Raw genomic sequence first — 20,390 nt, 5'->3', positions numbered from 1 at the left:
GCAACATGTTTTTCAAAGTCTGCTTTTATGAGTAGAACTGCGCCCTAATTTCCAATATCCATAGCATTAGGTATTACACTTTCAACAGAAGGTCAGTATTTTAACTTCAAGCACATTAATCGCCATTTGAAGATGCATTCTGTATTACAGTAGCTGCATGGAGACAAAAGGTTAATGAAAAACAATTACCAATAATGCTTCGCATAACTTAGGCACCATTACAGACCGATAGCGGCATTAAGAAGGGAACTTGAGCTCTAATGGGTTGTTAGATAATGAATTTTAGTGGTGAGCTCAGACGTGCTGCCCTTTTAAGTCCTATGAACAGCTAAGCAAAGAAACAATAAAAACCTCTAATAATTGGTCTCATTGGTTAGTTGTCTGAATTTTCATACCATGACCTCTCATTAAAATGCACCATAGGCCATCTTTGTTTTGGCAAGGTTATTTTCCACCTCCTGATTGGGGCTGCTGATCGCAGGGCACAAGTTAAATGCTGGAGATCTTACATTTCCAGTTTCTCATATCTTTTCTATCATCTTAAAGGTGAATAACTTTTTTCAGTTTGCAATAATTATCTACTGTTTTCAGTTCCATACCCATGACAATCTATTTTACTGTGTTCAGCACTATTCAACTCAAATCACATGTTTTTCAAAAGGAAAAGAGGCACAAATAAATTAACCATTGGCCAATGAATATGATGTCCCTTATACCTTCTAATTCATACATTTCAAATTATTTTATCCAAATAATTCAAATATTTAAAAATGGTTTTCTTTTTCTTTCTAATAATAAAACAGTACCTTGTACTTGATCCAAACTAAGATATAATTAATCCTTATTGGAAGCAAAGCCATTAATTATTTAAATGAATGTCTAGTAGACTTAAGTTATGAAGATCTGGAAATTTATACAGAAAACCCTATGTCCTGAGTATTCTGGATAGCAGATACCATATCTGTATAACTTTAAACGGAAACTTAAGTACTAATAACAATCCACCATAAAACAGGGCTGAGATATTTATAAATGAATAGATGCAGTGTCAATACTGCTAATCTGAATTGTGCATTTAACACGAGCCTTTGCTATACTGAATAACCTGCAATTACATTACCAGCAGCAAAGTGATTGTGCTCTATGGTACCTGGGTAGACAGGGTGCCAAATTGGCATTACATGGTGGATCTAGCTGTCGAACAGCAGAAAAATGCAGATCATGTGTTTTTGGATGAAATGATGTGATTTCTACATTGTTTCACGGCAGTGCAGTTATGGCACAGGGCATTACAAATCCAGAACAAAAGAGCAAAATCGTTTAAAAACAGCAAGCTCTTATAAAGGATGACTGACTTGCTCTGTTTTCTGCTCATTTTCTTGTACATTTCCATGTCCTAGAACTAATCTGTACCAGAGTCTGATTAAGTTAGCTCCTTTGAACTCAAAAGTGTTTTCCCCATCTGTACTTACAGTATATTCTATACTAGTGCTGTCCAACTGGCAGCCAGCAATTGGCCGCATCCCAAACATGTAACGAGCCCCCCATGTGAGTCTGCCTGCTGTGAGTGACTTCTTACCTTGTGTGAACTTTTAAAAGTATCAGTACTGAGATTAACTGGCCCCTGCATTGTTTACACCTCAAATTCAGACTATAAACTCCTGCACTGCACCTTTGTGCAATTCACAATCAAGGCAGGGGGCGGAACATGATGGCATAGGGGTGGGGAAATGAGACTGTGGGTGAGGCTGTTACATGGGTGGGGCTATGATGTGGTGATCAGCAATTGGCTGAATGCCATGTCAATCAGGGGAGATCCTGCCCTTATTTGGAAAACTGGACAGATTGTCTTGACCTAGACACCTCTTCTGAAAACTGGGCTGTCAGGGTCAAATCTTGACAAGTGATAACCCCAAGACTGAAAGTGCCCATCTTGTTCACACGTTCACACCTCATACAAAGTTCTGGAGGGGCACCAGCATTGTGTGCCCTGCTCTGCATGTTGAACATAAGCCTGGTAGGGGTTTGTTAGCAATTGAAAATTGTTGGTAGGGGCCCCTAAGGTGTTTAATCATGTGCTTGGAGAATAACAATACCAAAATACAAACAGAAAAGTACATTTTTGCACAAACTTGCTATTGCCTGTGTGTTTGATTTCTGTGTGTTTTGAAATAACCGTGAAACAGAAGATGAAATTAAAGCACATACATGATACGTGCCATTAGAACAGAGCTCTCATTGACCCCTGTCATATCTGCTGAAGCAACTGGTGCTGTTGCCAAACATGAAATCGGCCAGAGATGAGTTAACGTTGTCTGCAGACCCTCTCTATCACTAGGCAGCACATCTTTGGAAAAAACGTTGTGAGAATAATTAGGCCCATCTCATGAACACAATTTTATTTTTGTAATAGTATACCTTTGTAAAAAAGGTCTTTACGAAGAAAGAAAAAGATCTTTCCATAGCCGTTATGAGAAATAATAAATCTATAATTGATTCCTGTCAAAGGGGTGGTGCACCTTTGAGGTACATTTTAGTATGTTATGCTATGTCCAATTCCTAGCAATTTTGCAACTGGTCTTCATTATTTATATTTGACTTTTTTTTAAGTTATTTGCTTTGTTCTATTGCCTCTTTCCAGCTTTCAAATGGGGGTCACTGACCCTATCTAAAAAAACGAAAACGAATGCTCTGTTAGGCTACAAATGTATTGTTATTTCTATGTTTTATCACTCATCTTTCTATTCAGGTCCTCTCCCATTCTTGTATTCAAATCAAAGCATGGTTGCTAGGGTAATGTGGACCCTACCAACCAGATTGCTGACATTTCTAACTGGAGAGCTGCATAAATATTAAATTGAATAAAAAGCTAAATGAAAACCAATTGCAAGTTGTCTCCGAATATCACTCTCCACATCATACTAAAAGTTAATTCAAAGGTGAACAACTGCTTTAAGCCAAATTTAAGGTTGTATTTAACATCCACCATATGTAATAAAATACACAACCTTTGTCCAGATGCAGTAAACCATGGCAACCATGTTTGTTTTAAAAGGACCAGTAAACATAAATTTTTTTTTTTTTAAAACAATTCATTAGTGTACCACGGAAAAAAAACAAAACACCAAGACTAATTAAACTTTAACATCACACAGTTTTTATTAAAAAAACAACTTACCGAAACTCCACTTGCGCTCCTCTTCAGAAATGCCAACACCGACTATCTATCGCGCATGGCTCGATTTCTCCTCCCTGGCTCTCTCCTATAAGGAAGACAGGGAGGAGAAATCGAGCGCCGCGTGATGGATCACCGTGTTGCCTTTTCTGAAGAGGAGCTTTGGAAAGTAATTTCATAATAAAGGCTGTGCGATTTTAAAGTTTAATTTGTGTTGGTGTTTTTTTTTTTCAGGTATCCTAACAATTTTTTTTAAAAAAAATGTTTTTGATGTTACTCGTCCTTTAATCAGGGGTCTGATAAATGTTACCTGCTAAGTGGCTGCTAAAGGTGATTGGACCTGGATCAAACTTATTAAATAACCCCTTTTGAAAGGTATAAACTTGCCGTAGCATGAAGCTGCTGCACTGTTAAGTCACAAACAAGCCACACAAGATACTTTCCAGTGACTATCCAGTCTGGTTCTATAGCAGATGGCACACATTTTTCTTTCCTTGTCAGAGTGCTATTAATAAATTAAAGTATTTTCAGAGAACAAAACATGGTCTGTTAACTGGCAAGCACCTAAGTGAACACTGTATACACATGTTTTACAATGCTGATCTGAACAGCTGCAACAGTCACGGTACACTCCAATGTTTCCAATGCTGGACACAAGGGATTTACAGCAAGAAAAAAAAATGTCCTGCAGTCATACATACACACAACTGAAAGTTGTTCTGCAGACCCCTTCCTATTAAAGACAAATTTCGCAGCACTTCTTGTGCACGTAAAGAGCTTAGTGATGTCATCGGTGACAATTGGTGCATTAAAACTGTCGTAAAATAAAAAATAACATACTCCTGCTTTGGATTCCATGACCTGTATCAAGGCATGAAGCCTTTTATTTTAAAATAGGGGGTTACATTATTCCCTCTACATATTCATGAAGTGTATTTATTCAATGAACAAACGTGTTCCATGAAAAAGAAAAATAGACCACATACTCTCAGAATTTATAGCAATTTATCTGAGCATAAAATTTTGTTATCGCAACAAAAGATAGCGAGTTTATTTCTAAACTAAAAGCCCATAGATCAAACCGTGCTCCTTGATTTACTGTTTAATTTATAAGACTGCTTTTCAATCCTCACAGAAAAACTTCAACAGCATGCAAAGTTTTTCCAGCTTTAAATCTGAGAGCTGACCTGTGCCATGCAATACTTAATTTATGGCCTGCTGTGTGCTCTGCTGTTTGACTGATCAAGTGATGAATGATCCCATAAACTATAGGTCTACTGTAGGCCAAAAATATGCAATTTACTAATAAACTGTACTTTGGAATAACACAAATGTACAAATAAATGTGTATGCAGCAGTCTGGAGTCAGACCAGAGTTAGTGGTAGTCGCAGTAGTGTGCATGTTTTTATATAATAGCCGTATAAGAGCAATGTGATTAGTGATTTGTGGGTTGACCCAAAATCAGGCAGGTTTGGGTTGAAATTTGGCCCACTATTATGGGTTCAGGTTGGGTATGGGTTGGATTGGGGAAATACACTCCACCTCTGCTTTTGAAAATTCCCTGTCTTGAGAAGCAGTGTACGGAGTGGAAAAACTTGGATACAGGTTGGGTGCGGGTCCTACAGTGGCAACATTCTGTGGGTTAGGGTTGGGTAGGGGCTGAGTGTTTCCTGACCTGCAAATCACTAATGGTCATAGCAATTGCAAAAGTATTGTAAGCTTCATTTTTCTTTGTCTCTAGATGTCACATATTGCAGGTGAATAAGAGGAACCCAAATGTAAAGCAATACACTCAGCCTTTCTCCAGATGTCATGAAAACGTGCAGACAAAGATGGTGCGGCATTATTAGCCTCTCTAGAACCCTAGAACACAGGACTTATCTCTGTAGAAGAAACTCTATTTTGCCTTCCACTTGTCAAAGAGATAATTCTGTAATGAGAATCTATTTTAACACGGAGCATGGTCCTGACTTTCTTTTTACCTTTCACGTTCTTCCTTCATTTTTTCAACTTCATTTTCCTCCTCTTTCAGCATGCTTTGCTTTTGGTTACCTTTCTCTTCTTTCTTCTTAATAAGCCTGATGGGAACAAAGGAAGAGACTGAGGCTCAGGAAACAGATTTAGTTACACATTTTCCGAATACATTGGCCTGGCTGCTTTTGCAGTACGAGTATATATGGGATTCTGCCCTTTGTCAACATATTCTATATCCTGTATTAAAGGCAGGATGCAGTAGATAGATATGCTAAGAAAACATCAGCAGGCAGTTGTGGATTCTTCTAAAGTGTCATTTTGAATAAACTCTGTATGCAAATGTACTTTCCAGTATAAAAAAAACAGATTTCTATATTTAGATACTGAGCTGTTTTGGTGGCACAGAGCAATTTAATTCACTAAAAGAAGAGGAGCACAAAAGCTGTTAATTTTAATCTCCTCCAAATACCACAGAGCACAAACCTATGTCTTGCTGCTGCTCACTGCCAAACAAGTAAAACAAAGAAGAAAAAATATACAGTCATCAGGACTAGCCGAGCAATTTGCTGCTGAAACATAATATTTGTTCGGTCTTTGAGATAAGGGACTTATAGGAGAATATTAGCTTTGAGTTTGATTACTTCCTGCAAAGGCTCAAAAACCTTACCTGTGACTAATTAATTACCCATTCATTTCCTGGTTTTAATTCGAAGCCCTTTGTTTATACAAATATTTCACTTAATTAAATGATCCCCCTTTGTATTTTCTTTAAACTGAGCAATGGGCCTTCCCCAAACAAGCTTTTAAATGGCACACATATTGCTCACTGGGTGTGTCCTGCTAAATGTAGTATTCTACATATGGTATAGTGCCTTAGTACAAGTGCACTATACTGATTTTATTATTTCTTTTTTATCTGATTTTAATGTCACTCATGAAAATAAGAAATGGATTACATTTAGATAGATATGGAAGCCTTGGTGGTGTGCCTAGAGGGAGTGCATTCACAAAGACAAACCAGGCACGAGAAAAGTGATGCCTTTAGATGCACAACACCCCAGTTAAGGTAATGCTTGAAGCCAGTCTCCGTGATTAAAGTCTTTCTATGCAAATTATAGCACAAAGGATGTGTCTGTTTTATGACTTCCAGGTCATATTAACTCACTTCATTATTTATAAGGTCTGCTTGTCATTTTATGAATAACTACATCGCTAAAAGGTATCGCATGGAAGTTGGGGCCATTGCTTAATAATGTCAATGGCTAATTTATGCATCTAATCCCGAAATATCCTTCTGCGCGCATGTATTATATATAGCATGCACCTAGGAGGTACAATATTAGAACGTTAAAGGGAAATTATTCCCAAAAATCAACAAATGTTAGACGTGGCATAAGAAGAACAACACATACAACACAGCTGTCTTGTAATCATGTACACATTCCAGCTGCTGTAAAGTAAAAATTCCTAATATACATCTGAGAGAGGACTATTATTCATGGATGATCTTTTGTGAGACACAATACCTATCTAGTTTCTGCATTTGAATGTGAAAGATGTTGTCATAACAAATTTACAGTTTGTTCGTCAGACATACTGACATGGCAAAACTCTTAAGGCCTAATCTGCTCATAAGTAGTGATGGGCAAATTTCCGTGTTTCGCCTCCGACGAATACATTTACGATTCTCCCGCGAAAATGCGCTGGCGCCAATTTCCACAATTTATTCGTGAAAACATTAGATTTGCAAAATTTTTCAGTGAAAACATTCGATTTGCTTGTTTTTTCCGTGAAAACGTTCGAATTGCTAGATTTTTTTTAATGAAAACGTTCAAATTGCTTGATTTTTTTGTGAAAACGTTCGAATTGCTAGATTTTTCCGTAAAAACGTTAGAATTGCTCGATGTTTTTTGCGAAAACGTCCGAATCGCTTGATTTTTTTGTGAAAACTTTCGAATTTCACGTTTTTTTCGTGAACTTTCCGATTTCACGATTTTTTGGAAATTTGCGTTTTTCTTGGCAAAGCGAAATGGGAGGAATTCACCCATCACTACTCATAAGCACCCTAACTTCAATGCTGATAACCCTTTCAATATACTGTATACTTTATATTGCGTGAAGGATAGGCTTGAAGCAGAAACTAAATGCAAATATTGTCCTGTCCACCACTGGGTAAAATCCTCCAGTTCTCAAAATTCCCAGGTTACTGAAATTTTCAAAGCACACTAGTGTTTTTGGACATCATTAGCAGTTGGAAGGCTTCACACCCTCATCTATCCCTACTAAAATTGAAAACACATTTATAATCTATTTTCCATCTTTTAATTTGTTTGGTGTCATGTTTAAAGCACTCGCTAAAAACATTTCTGGGTAGCATGCAATGGAGCATGGAAATGTTAACACTAGTATAACAGACACACAGACATTGTGTCACCGGATAGCCCTGTTTAGCACATCACAGTGTAACTAAACCAAGCAAGACCAGAGCATTTACATAATAATATTGTTTTGCAATCTGGCATAGCTGTCAAAGCGCAAGCTGAAAGTGATTCAAGGACTGTAACCTCACCTATGCCGCAGGATGCATGGACACAACAGTTTAGATCTTTCAGCACAAAAAAAATTCATACTTTAAGATAAAGGGTCATTGCAGAATCCCACAGATGTCATATATGTGTTACTAGAATTGGAGGGAATAAGAAAGCTATAGTAACTTGGAGGATATATTACTTAAGGAGATAAAAAAAAGGGGACCTGATGCCAAAAGTAGCACTTGGACCATTGGCCTCCATCTAATCTGCTAGTAAGATCATTATAAAACAATAGAACTTAACTAAGTGGAGAATAAGTGGAATATGTCTATATTGGTGGAGGGGGTAAGCTCCCATTAAACCTACCTTTTAGCATGATATCTATACACAGGAATATTCTAATTAATCTCTCAACTTTTTCTTTGTCAACAAACCATTTACAATTAAGGTCTCTTACACACGGGTGTTTACAAGTGAATGCTGAGCCTGTTAAACCACAGCTATGGTGTTTCTGTCATTTTCAACCGCAACCTTCTATCCCATTGATTTAGGAACGTGCGTCAAGAGCAAGAAAATATGGAATAAAGCAAGAATAAAGTAAGACTAAAGCACACAACCCAAAGACATAACTTATCATCACTCCACTGCATTGCAAAGAAATACTTGTTACAATGTCGCTATTTCAGATTTTATAATTGTTTAAGAGTTTGTTTTGGTAATGCACCTCAAGCCATACATGGAATGCTTTCAATCACTTCTTAAAGAGCGGAGTGTACGTTTCTGGCTGATTATGTGAACTGGGGAAATTATATTCTGCCTACACAAAATTGAGTTATAATCTTTGGTCAATCAAAATACCTACTGATACCTACTGTATATATAGCAAAAAAAATTTTTTATATTTTCTGACATGCGATTTATAAATAACAAATTTGATCAAAATTCTCTTTTCAAATATCCTACAGTCCAAAATTGTGTGGGATCCGTTATCTGGAAACCGTTATGTGGAAAGTTCCGAATTACGGAAATGCCGTCTCCCATAGACTCTATTGTATCCAAAAATCCATTGTAATAATAAAACAGTACGACTATGAAGATTTTCATTCATCCAGGTCATGGTATAGCTAATAAATTAATTCAAAAATAAACAACTGGATAATTATCAATAATTACTCAGCTGTTGTATTAAATAAAACAGTACCTTGTACTTCACCCTAACTAAGTTAGAATTATTAAGCATAACCAGCCTATTGGGTTTATTTAATGTATACATGATTTTCTAGTAGACTTAAGGTATGAAGATCCAAATTACAGAAAGATCCATTATCCAGAATACCCCAGTTCCCAAACATTCTGGATAACAGGTCCCAATCTGTATTGAAGTGAATTGCAGTACCCAGTAGTATGAACAGATGGCTTAATGTTACCTCTGCACCCAAAACACTGCATGTAACGTTGAACCTTCTGTTAAAAGATTATCGGAGTACTAAGTATCTTGCACATCTGCAAATATACAGGATCACATGCCAGGCTTACCTGAAATGCACTGCAGTCAAATGTGAGATTTGACACAGAATGTAGTCTCAGAGTTACAGTGCACCATAATTTAGCCTTCTGTAAATCAAGATTAATACAGTAACTAGTTGTCCCATGAGGATCTACTAGGCAGAATCTTGCCAGACACATAGCAAAACTGAGGACCTGTCATATAACAGCAGAGTTACACATAAATCAATTCCTAAGCAGCAAACTGAGCCCAGTCAGAATATTATTCGTTTGTCTGAGATTTTCATTGATTCAGGTCTTAATAAAAAAAAAAAAATTATCTAGTAGTGATAAGTCTAAAGCACTGGAGTGATTCTAAAAATATTTTGCCACTCATTTGAGAGGCTTCGTCAATTCAGCAGAGGGTTAGGGAATTTAAAAACACTTAAGGAATGAATACTTAAAGGACTGGTTCACCTTAAAGTTAACTTTTAGTATGTTATAGAATGGCTACATTTAAGCAACTTTTCAATTGGTCTCTATTATTCATTTTTTATCGTCCTTGAATTATTTGCCTTCTTGACTCTCCCAAGCTTTCAAATGGGGGTCACTGGCCCCATCTACAAACAAATGCTCTGTAAGGCTGCAAATGTAATGTTATTGCTACTTTTTATCACTCCTCTTTCTATTCAGGCCTCTCATATTCCAGTCTCTTATTCAAATCAATGCATGGTTGCTAGGGTAATAGGCACCCTCGCAACCAGATTGCTAAAATGGCAAGCTGGAGATGTTCTAAAAAAAAAAAAAAAGCTAAATAACTCAAAAACCACAAATAGTAAAAAATGAAAACTAATTGCAAATTGTCTCAGAATATCACTCCATATCATCACTTTTTGAATAAATTTAAATAAAACCCCAAAAAATATTTTGCTTCCAATAAGGATTAATTATATCTTAGTTGGGATCAAGTAAAAGCTACTGATTTACTATTACAGAGAAAAAGGAAATCATTTTTAAAAATTCTGATTATTTGATTATAATGGAGACTATGCACAGCTTTCTGGGGTTCCAGATAATGGATCCTATACCTGTATTAGAAAATATGTGAGAGTAAATGACAGAGTTTTGTCCATTAATTGGCTCATGTGTCCTAACATTTATGGGTGTCCTCAGTTTCTTTAAGTCAGGGATCCCCAACCTTTTTCACCCATGAGCAACATTCGGACGTAAAAAGAGTTCGGGAGCAACACAAGCATGAAAAATGTTCCTGGATGGAGCCAAATAAGCGCTGTGATTGGCTATTGGTAGCCCATATGTGGACTAGCAGCCTACAGGAGACTCTGTTTGGCAGTACATCTGGTTTTTATACAACCAAATCTTGCCTCCAAGCCAGGAATTCAAAAATAAGCACCTGCTTTGAGGCCACTGAGAGCAACATCCAAGGGTTTGGGGAGCAACATGTTGCTCACGAGCTACTGGTTGGGGATCACTGCTTTAAGTGCACAATGAATGGTATGATCCCAGGGGGGCAGCCATTTGTACTTAAAATGGCAATTTTCTATTTAGGATTATCCAAATGGCACATACTGCTAAAATTAGATAATTTTACAAAAACAGTTTATTTAGATGAAGCAGGGTTTTACAAATGAGCGGATTCATGCAATGTATTTTTATAAAGACCTACATCGTACAGGGTATAGTTTTCCTTTAAGGAAAGTACTTTTACCTGAACTTCTTCAGGCAGGTGTTAGCTGAAGCTCTGTGTGCTGGGAAATATCAGTCACAGTGGTACCAGGCATCTTATTCTGGCACTGCAGGTGTGAATTGTTGTAAAGCTGGCTGAATAAAGGCATTTTACCATGTTTTTGGAATGGTTGACATAAATAACCTCTTTCCTTGCTTAAGCTGGCCATAGACACAAAGATCCGATCGTACGAATCGTGGATTCGTACGATTTTCGGACCATGTGTGGAGAGTCCCGACATTTTTCATCCGTCGAAGATCGGTCGTTTGGTCGATCGGACAGGTTAGAAAATTTCTGTCGCCTGCCGATAATATCTCTGCGTGTATTGCCGATCGTACGATTTTCAGAGGGAGACTGTCACTAGTGTTGTCAGACATAAGTATCGTACGATTGCTGTCAGGGGCAGAACATTGGGTGATCTGTTCTTATTTGATCGGAATGGTAAAGACTTTGATCTGAATGGTTAGTGGAGGGATGGGAAAGTCCGATCGTACGTTGATTCGTACGATCGGATCTTTGCGTCTATGGCCAGCTTAAGCCTTATCACTATGAGGCATAATCAGTGATCTCCTTGGCAGTCATCTGGCTCCCCCTGAGAAGCATATGGAAAATCCCCAGAGCAGCCTGAATTGTACTACAGCTTGCTCTTTACATGTATGTGTGACCTAGGGTTCTTTTGTGCAACTCTATCCTCCGACAAGAATTTTAAGAGGCAATTTTGTGCAGGGGAATTATAACCCTACCTAAATTAAGGTTTTCAAAGCACATTGCATTTAAAAAAAGGGTTATTCGCCTTTAAGATAACTTTTACTATGTTAAAGAATGGCCAGTTCTAATCAACTTTGCAATTGATCTTCATTATTTATAGTTTTTGAAATATTTACCTTCTTCTTTTGACTCTTTCCAGCTTTCAAATAGGGGTCACTGACCCCATCTAAAAAAACAAATGCTATTTTAAAAAATGGTTGAATTCTCCTTTAAGATCCTTTATTCACTGAATAACATTAACTTCTATAGATATCAAACAGGAGCAATAAGTGAGCATCGTTTTGTGGAACTGGAGACAACGTGGATCCTTCTGAGCCAGGATTCCATTCTATCAGTTACCAGCATCTTTTACTCAGTGAGCTTCAAAAAAAAAAACCATAGAAAGCACTTTTTCCTTAAAGAGCATAAAAGGCAATTTGTAGAAGGAAAAGGTAATGTGAGTAGCGAATGGTACCTTTCTCAGTATCTGACATGCTACAATTTTGGACTTGCTTTCAGAAGCAGAGCTCTCGGTCACGCCTGCCTTGCAGAATGCAGACCTCACAGCTTCACATCCAAGAAAGATGAATTTCATCATGTGCTCGAATGCCACAGACGTGATCTGCGAGAGGAAATTCAGCCGCAACACTGCTGACTTGGCCATCACAGGCGCTGCATATTTAGAGTGCCACTTTAAAGGTCAATAGATTTTGACTAACTTGAAATGTGCATAATGTCATTTGCTTTATTAAGCATCAATAAGAAATTATCCACAGGATGAAAAAAAAATCTGGAAAGAACTCTCATCTCACAAATGATTGGATGGTGACCATGGCAACATTGTATCTGTTGTGTGAGACGTACCCAGATATCCAATATGGCTTTATTTGCTATAATCTTAAGGAGAAGGGCTTAGAACATTCCATATTTGCATAAGGAAACAACATCAGTTAAGTTGCAATAACCAGCCTGCAAGGATCTTATTACTGTACTGAGAGATATATAACAAGGGCATAAACACATTTAGCATACTCAGGTATTAAGAACAGAGTAGAGGAATAGATGCAAAAATCATAAATATCCAGCATGCTTTTACAGTTCCTTAAATTAAAGGCATCTCCCAGTGTTTAACATATTACACCAAAGGCACATAATTGCCATAATTGGAAACAGTGTCGTTTATGCTATTGATTCTTAAAAGGGAAGATGCATTTGATAAACTGCCTTTCTAGGAAGGGACCAAAAGAAGAGAAGAAAAAAAAACTCGGTAAATGCTTAAAATCAGGGAAAAAATTGGATAAGTGAGCAGAAAACAGATAAAACACTAATGAAGCATGATTTCAGGACCACGAAGGGGCTATAAAAAAAAAAGCATACAAATTGCAAGTTTCTGCGTGTGTTACGTTAATTTATGCAGCAGCTTAATGCTAGAAAAATACAGTTAGAAGCATTCTGGTAGTGTGATAAATTACCATTAAACATATGTCATTACTGAAAATGAAATACGTGTGCACTAATGCCTGCTGAAAGAAACTTCACATGCACGCTAGAGTGATGGCCAATATGACTCCAAATTGTAAGCAAATGAGGTTAGAAGTATAATAGTTTCTCAGATTTCAAGGACATTTCCTGTGCTAGAAAAGCTCTCTATCCTTAACACGTGCTAAGCTTTTCAGAAGATCTATGAATCTTTTATTATACGTACAACCTCCACAAAAGCAACATTTTCCACCTGAAATCAGGCGCTAAACCCCATCTCCAGAAAATCAGATAGGATGTCACAACATGGGGATTCAGAAACGTGCTCTACTCGTGGCAAGAAAAATCTCAAGGATTCTGTCTACTTCTATGCATTGTATCAAAGCAAGATCAAAAGACAGGGGATGCAGGAAACTTCTCTTCATAGATCAATACGCCATCTCATTATTATGTGTTATATATGTATACTAATGTTAAAGGCCAATTCTTTTTCAAAAATATAAATACAATGACTGATTTCCATTGAAATGATAGTTTAAAATATCAAGTGTATTTGTAAAAAAAAAAGGAGATGATGATAACCTAAAGCTGGATGTACCCAGAGCAATATGGATGGAAAAATGAATGGCAAGCCTAGAAGTGAAAATTTCCACTGAAAACATTTTTCAGTGAAAATTCTGGCCAAACTCCTGATGATTCCTAAGGGCCAGATGATGACTAGTGCATTGCCTTATTAGAGGCTACCTATAATTTTACTGCAGTATTTGTAATCTGTAAAAAAGAAAACATTATTGTGTCTGGAAACCATTGTTATTACATTATGACTGAAGGTTCAAGAGCAGCTTTGCAACCATGAATTTTAAGCTATGACAGGTGATTTTAGGCATTTTGACCACCAGATTACCTAAGGGTAGGATTACACGGACGTTTTCAGCGCAATCCGACATGCTGCGACGAAAGGCATGCGACTGAATTAAGGTAAGTGAATGCATTGTTGGATGATCCGACGCGACACGACTATCGGATACAGACGCTGCGACTTCATCCGACAATGCATTCACTTACCTTATTTCCGTCGCATGCGTTTTCTCGCAGTGCGTTGGATCCCGCCGAAAACGTCCGTGTAGTCCTACCCTATAGCAACACTTTCTTTTAGCACAGGCAATAGAAGTACTCTTTAGTAGAGATTGTGTATACAGAGAAAACACTTTGTTACTACACATTTAAAGGATGTAAAAGGGAAACAAAATGTTGTATTAAAAAAATATTTTGTGGGAAAAACAGCGAAAACGTTATTCCACAGCTCTCAGGGTTTTCCATATGAATGCAGTGACTTCTTCAAAGACTACCCAGCTGTAGTGCTGAGAGAACTGACCAGGAGATGTTGAATGAACACGCAAGAGGAAACCCATCAGCACTCTGTGATACTGATGAAGGACGGGGTCACTGTTGAACTTGAGCCCCTTTCCCTTTTGATCTAGTGAAAATAAATGACCGTGAATCTTTGTGGTTATGCTATGTGTTTTTTGCACCTGCTTGGTGTAGCATATGTTTACTGGGATTTCTCTCCATAAATAAAAATCTCTATTTTTGTTTGCGTCTTTAATTTAACTATGTGCTTTCAAATTAATATTGCTTATTGCCATAAAATATAATAGATTATCAAATTAAGTATAACATCGGACTATTCTATACATAAAACTTTATTTGGATATGTCTGATCTTATGAACTGGCGTACTATTTGATCTTTAAAGAAAGCTATAAAAGGGATTTATAAGACCTACAGGCAGAAGAGTGATTGTCCTTTTAAACTGTCACAGGAGAATACTGTAGTTCTCCTTCTTAAATTTGCTAAGCTCAGGGGCACTTATGACATCCAAAGTTGTATGGCTGGGAACTAGCGAGCACTGAAGACCATAGTCATACACTGAAACTAATTTAGAGAGGTATTTTTATTTATTTATATAGATCCATTATCCACCACAAGGTATCATATGGAATTTCAAACATCCTTGCACTCCATTGTGATAGAATGAGTTGACTATGACTTGTGGCTAGGATAATTGTCGATATACCCCTTTTGAAGAAATGCAGTGATTGTGAAGGTATCGTTCTTCTATGTGACTACTTTGGTATCACGTTCACCAAGGGTTTTAATGTTCCCTCTCTTTTTCTTGTTTATTTCCTGTATTTTCCAACACTTTTTCATCATGAGTGCGCTTTGGATTTAGCTGATGATTTGCCAGACATGTCATGACAGAAGTGCCAAGTGGCACAGCAATAACCGGGTGTTGTTATTTCCAATGAGTTAACGTGTCTTCAGTATTTCAAATCATCTCACAAATATATCACGTGTGTGTTAATAATCAACCAGAAAACTAGTCTACATACATATGTTACTACAAATGACTAGGAAATGAGACAGATCAATTCAACCCTGCCGTTTACAAACAATGTTCTCTTAAACAATTCATTTTAGTGCTTCCTCCTTCTGGCGAGCCTAGTTTGCCCTAATACAAGCTGAGGAGTGCAGAAATTATGTTTTGTAACTCTAAAAACAACTGGACTTGCTGAGCAATCATTGAAGACGTTTCACTACTCATCCGATCCTATCACAGTAACTACACAGAATCAACACCTCTGTGAATTTCTTCAGATGTCACCTCTTTGAAGAGGTACAATGTGCCATTGTGATTGGATTAGTGGAAGAGTTTATATGCCGAGAACTTCAAACACCAGTCAGTTGAACTGAAGAAGCTGCTCGGATGAGTAGTGAAACATCTTCATTGATTACTCAGCAAGTCCAGTTGTTTTAAGATTTACCTATACTAGATATACCATGACCTGGATGAAGGAAAATCTTCATAGTCATGTGTTTTGTAACAAAGTTTTTAAAGTTTTTCACAGTTACATTTACATTTAGTTCTTATTAGCATGCCATTTTTAAAACATCACATTCAAAAAGCAACTATGTTGTAGAACAAAAATGCAATGAAATCGGTACATAATTAGTGCAGTGTAAAAATCATGTTTTGAACTTTGACTGAATCAATACACTTCCACATCTTAGCTGACCAAATTATTGCTCCCTGTATAATTATTTATGGCATAAATTCAATAACAGAGGGCAGAATATAAGCTGAATACTTACTAGTAGGTTTCCAAAAATACTATATGCCATCATCGAGAGTTCTCATGCAAAACCATTGCATGTAATGGATCAACACTTTGCCCTTACTGTTGTCACAGATATATATGGAAACATGCACCCACTATTTAAAATACTCAAGTATGAGTTACAGGGCCATACAAAGGCTCAAAGCTGAAGGCTACAAGTAAAGCAGGAGATGTTAATATTTTATTCTATTTTATATATTTTTTGCACAGGTATGGGACCTGTTATCTAGAATGCTCAGGACCTGGGGGTTTCCAAATAAGGGGTCTTTCTGTAATTTGGATCTCCATACTTTACATCTGCTAAAAAATTGCTAAACGTTAAATAAACCCAATAGGATTGTTTTGCCTCCAATAAGGATTACAGCAATTATATCTTAGTTGGGATCAAGTACAAGGTACAGGTACTGTTTTATTATTACAGAAAAAGAGGAATTCATTTTTGGAAAACTTTAACTACTTGATTAAAATTTAGTCTAGGATAGATTGCCTTCCCTTAATTTAAATCTTTCTGGAGAATGGGTTTCTGCATCATTGATCCCATACCTGTATTTATTTGTTTTTTTGTATATTATGAAGTGCTTATTTGTGTATTTTAGGCTATTGCAGAACTATAGATAAAGATGATATGAGCAGTAATAGTTTTATCATAAGATTTTAACTAGGCAATTGAAAATTACATTCTTTTTTCCTACATTTTATTTCTTTTCCTGCCTTCCTTAATGAGAGGCTAGATGTTAATAGCTTATTGTTCTTCCAACACCTCAAACAGAGCTGTCTGCTTGTTGAGAGCCATCTGCCCATACCATGAATTAATATATTTTCCATGTCTAGACCATGCATGTAAAACATGAATAACAGCCAGGGAAAAAAGTTAGAATACAGTATGCTATGGAGGGCCCCATGCATTCGGGAAACAAAAATGCTAGTATTGAAGGGGGAAAGTTATGAAAGCCAGGGTCAGTATGAGCTGCTTGGCACAAGAGACATAGTTAAATCTCAGCCAAAGTTTATCTACCCAACACCACTACATTGTTTTTTTGTGACAAAATTCATCAGTAAATAAAGATACAGAAAACGTATATTGGTCTATGGGGTCCGTTTACTAAAGCACGGTAAATTTGACAATATGTTTCCGCATGTTATCGCTGCAATTATTTTTCAGCCAAAATATACGCAGCGACTAAGTTTACTAAACAGCGATGCACTCAGGAGTCATTGCGATCACTTGTGGTAACTACGTTAATGAACCAGCTTACGTTAGCGGTAATTTTAGCGAGTTGCGAATTTTCTGCCCGCAAATTAAGTTTGAGAATATTTATGCTATAAAATAATCTTGTTTCATGGCGTTTATTATGCCATGATTTATGGAAAGATAAGTATCTTCAAAACTGCTAAACTTTATAGATATTATCAACAACATGGTAAACAGATTTCTCCCAATCAAACATGTATGCATCATATAAATCCACATTTCAATACATCCAGTCACAAGACTTACCCCCTGCCAATATAATAATAAAAAAAAATTCATTAACAAGTTTAACCAATCAATCTGTGTGCATCATATAAATGTAGTTTAATCTAGGCTGACAAAGCCTTTGGTCCCTCCTAGCCATAATAAATCGTCTTTCACCTTAAAAAGCTGCTGTAGCAGCAGACAAAAGAATAATCCAAAACATCTTTGATTATCCTGTCACTTCTCTCTTCTCCTGCCAGGAATGGCAACAGTCACAGAATGATGGGTAAAACAAGGTGTTATGGGATATTTCCTGTCCGCTTGAGAATTTTCTGGCGAAAAAATAATTTACTGGCATTATATAGATGGCGGTAAAATTTTGCGAATATTCTGGCATTTATTTTGTCTTTCGTACATTTCACTGTTTAGTAAACCAGGTATTAATATGTACGTAGCGTTATTTTCAGTGAATGCGATAACTGGCAAACACATATTCTTGCGTAAGGAAATTCGCAGGTTAGTAAACCGGTGAAAACATATTGGAAGATAAATTTGTCTATATTTTGTGCGCATATTTTTACTGTGCTTTAGTTAACGGACCCCGGTCTCTATTTTATAGCTTTTTGAGTCCTATTTTAAGTGCTTAAATTAAGAGAAACTGTAGCCAAAAGCTGATCTGTAGCAACCAGGAGAACTATGGAATGCTGTTTTTTTTTTAAGGTTAAAGTTTAGGTGGCTAATTTACTAAAGGGTGAAAATTCACTACTTTACGGGGGCTGGCATAAATTCGCTAGCGAAGTGACATACTCTAGCGCTAATTTCAACAAAACCAGATGGGACTTATCCTCCAATAGTATGGGCCCAATTATTTGCAAAATACACACATAATCGTATTAAGGAGCAAAGATAAAAGGCAATATTTATTTAACTACCATGCCACAGATACTTAAAACCATTTAAAATAAATAAAAAACAGCGCTGCGCTGGGTTCAGGGATCCCTTTAACCCCAAATAACCACTTATAAAGAGGACTCCTCTATGTAGGATTTGGTGGAAATTTGATTATGTCTAGGTGGCTCAACAGCCAGTATTCCAATCAAGCGTTAGTAGATACACATGTAAATCCAATTGTTCATGTGAGGGAACGAAAGTGCATCCTTATAATTCACATCCGCAAGATATTGCAGAGAAGAAAATCCTGGTTATATAACACTGAATAGCGTGCTGCAGCTTAGTGAAGGTTACTATCTCCCGCGGGTACAATAGTCCCCGTGATGGTTTGCGGTGCAAAGCCAGTATATCAGGTTTAATGTCTTTGCGGGTAACTGGATTTGCCAATGTCTACTGTCCCATCCATATATTTACAGCCGCCTATTGCTCTCAGTGGCCAGCTGAGAGGTTGCGGCTTCGTGATACTGCGATCACTGACAGTCACCGTATTGTGCCAGCCCAGGTGTAACAGTTATCCCGGCTATCACCAGACCCGAAAATAAAGGTATACAGACCACGTGTCTTTGAGAGTTTTTCACCCGATAATTTCCGCGTTCCATCAACTGGCAGGAGATCTTCTGTCTGCGCACTTAAGTTCCCAAAATAGGGGAGCAGGGTATCCCAAACGACTCAGTGTCAGCGCTGTGCCTCGACAGCTGTTTCGCCACTCAACGTGGCTTTGTCAAGAGACAAAGCCACGTTGAGTGGCGAAACAGAACTTAAGTGCGCAGACAGAAGATCTCCTGCCAGTTGATGGAACGCGGAAATTATCGGGTGAAAAACTCTCAAAGACACGTGGTCTGTATACCTTTATTTTCGGGTCTGGTGATAGCCGGGATAACTGTTACACCTGGGCTGGCACAATACGGTGACTGTCAGTGATCGCAGTATCACGAAGCCGCAACCTCTCAGCTGGCCACTGAGAGCAATAGGCGGCTGTAAATATATGGATGGGACAGTAGACATTGGCAAATCCAGTTACCCGCAAAGACATTAAACCTGATATACTGGCTTTGCACCGCAAACCATCACGGGGACTATTGTACCCGCGGGAGATAGTAACCTTCACTAAGCTGCAGCACGCTATTCAGTGTTATATAACCAGGATTTTCTTCTCTGCAATATCTTGCGGATGTGAATTATAAGGATGCACTTTCGTTCCCTCACATGAACAATTGGATTTACATGTGTATCTACTAACGCTTGATTGGAATACTGGCTGTTGAGCCACCTAGACATAATCAAATTTCCACCAAATCCTACATAGAGGAGTCCTCTTTATAAGTGGTTATTTGGGGTTAAAGGGATCCCTGAACCCAGCGCAGCGCTGTTTTTTATTTATTTTAAATGGTTTTAAGTATCTGTGGCATGGTAGTTAAATAAATATTGCCTTTTATCTTTACTCCTTAATACGATTATGTGTGTATTTTGCAAATAATTGGGCCCATACTATTGGAGGATAAGTCCCATCTGGTTTTGTTGAAATTTTGAAAAGTATATGTGGACACCTCCAATTAGGCCATTTCAAATTGGAGAGACACCTTGCGCAATCAATTTAAGTATATAATACTCTAGCGCTACTTTGCACCCTTACGCCATGCGAAGTTGCGCTCTGGCAAAGGGACGTAAC

At 37.5% G+C, this 20,390-nt stretch overlaps 1 protein-coding gene across 6 annotated transcripts in view; it reads right to left on the bottom strand.

Annotated features, from left to right (window-relative positions):
- LOC108701460 (partitioning defective 3 homolog B) overlaps window positions 1-20,390 on the bottom strand; it is a 653,761-nt gene that overhangs the window by 269,464 nt on the left and 363,907 nt on the right. For all 6 annotated transcript variants that reach the window (XM_018236176.2, XM_018236179.2, XM_041576955.1 and 3 more), the window contains exon 18: window positions 5,159-5,254. In XM_018236176.2, coding sequence (XP_018091665.1) covers window positions 5,159-5,254 — 96 coding nt within the window. The remainder of the gene's footprint in view (window positions 1-5,158; window positions 5,255-20,390) is intronic.

The sequence above is a fragment of the Xenopus laevis genome, chromosome 9_10L (genome assembly GCF_017654675.1).
Source record: "Xenopus laevis strain J_2021 chromosome 9_10L, Xenopus_laevis_v10.1, whole genome shotgun sequence".
NCBI lineage: Eukaryota > Metazoa > Chordata > Amphibia > Anura > Pipidae > Xenopus > Xenopus laevis.
This window is presented reverse-complemented; position numbering and strand designations above follow the sequence as displayed.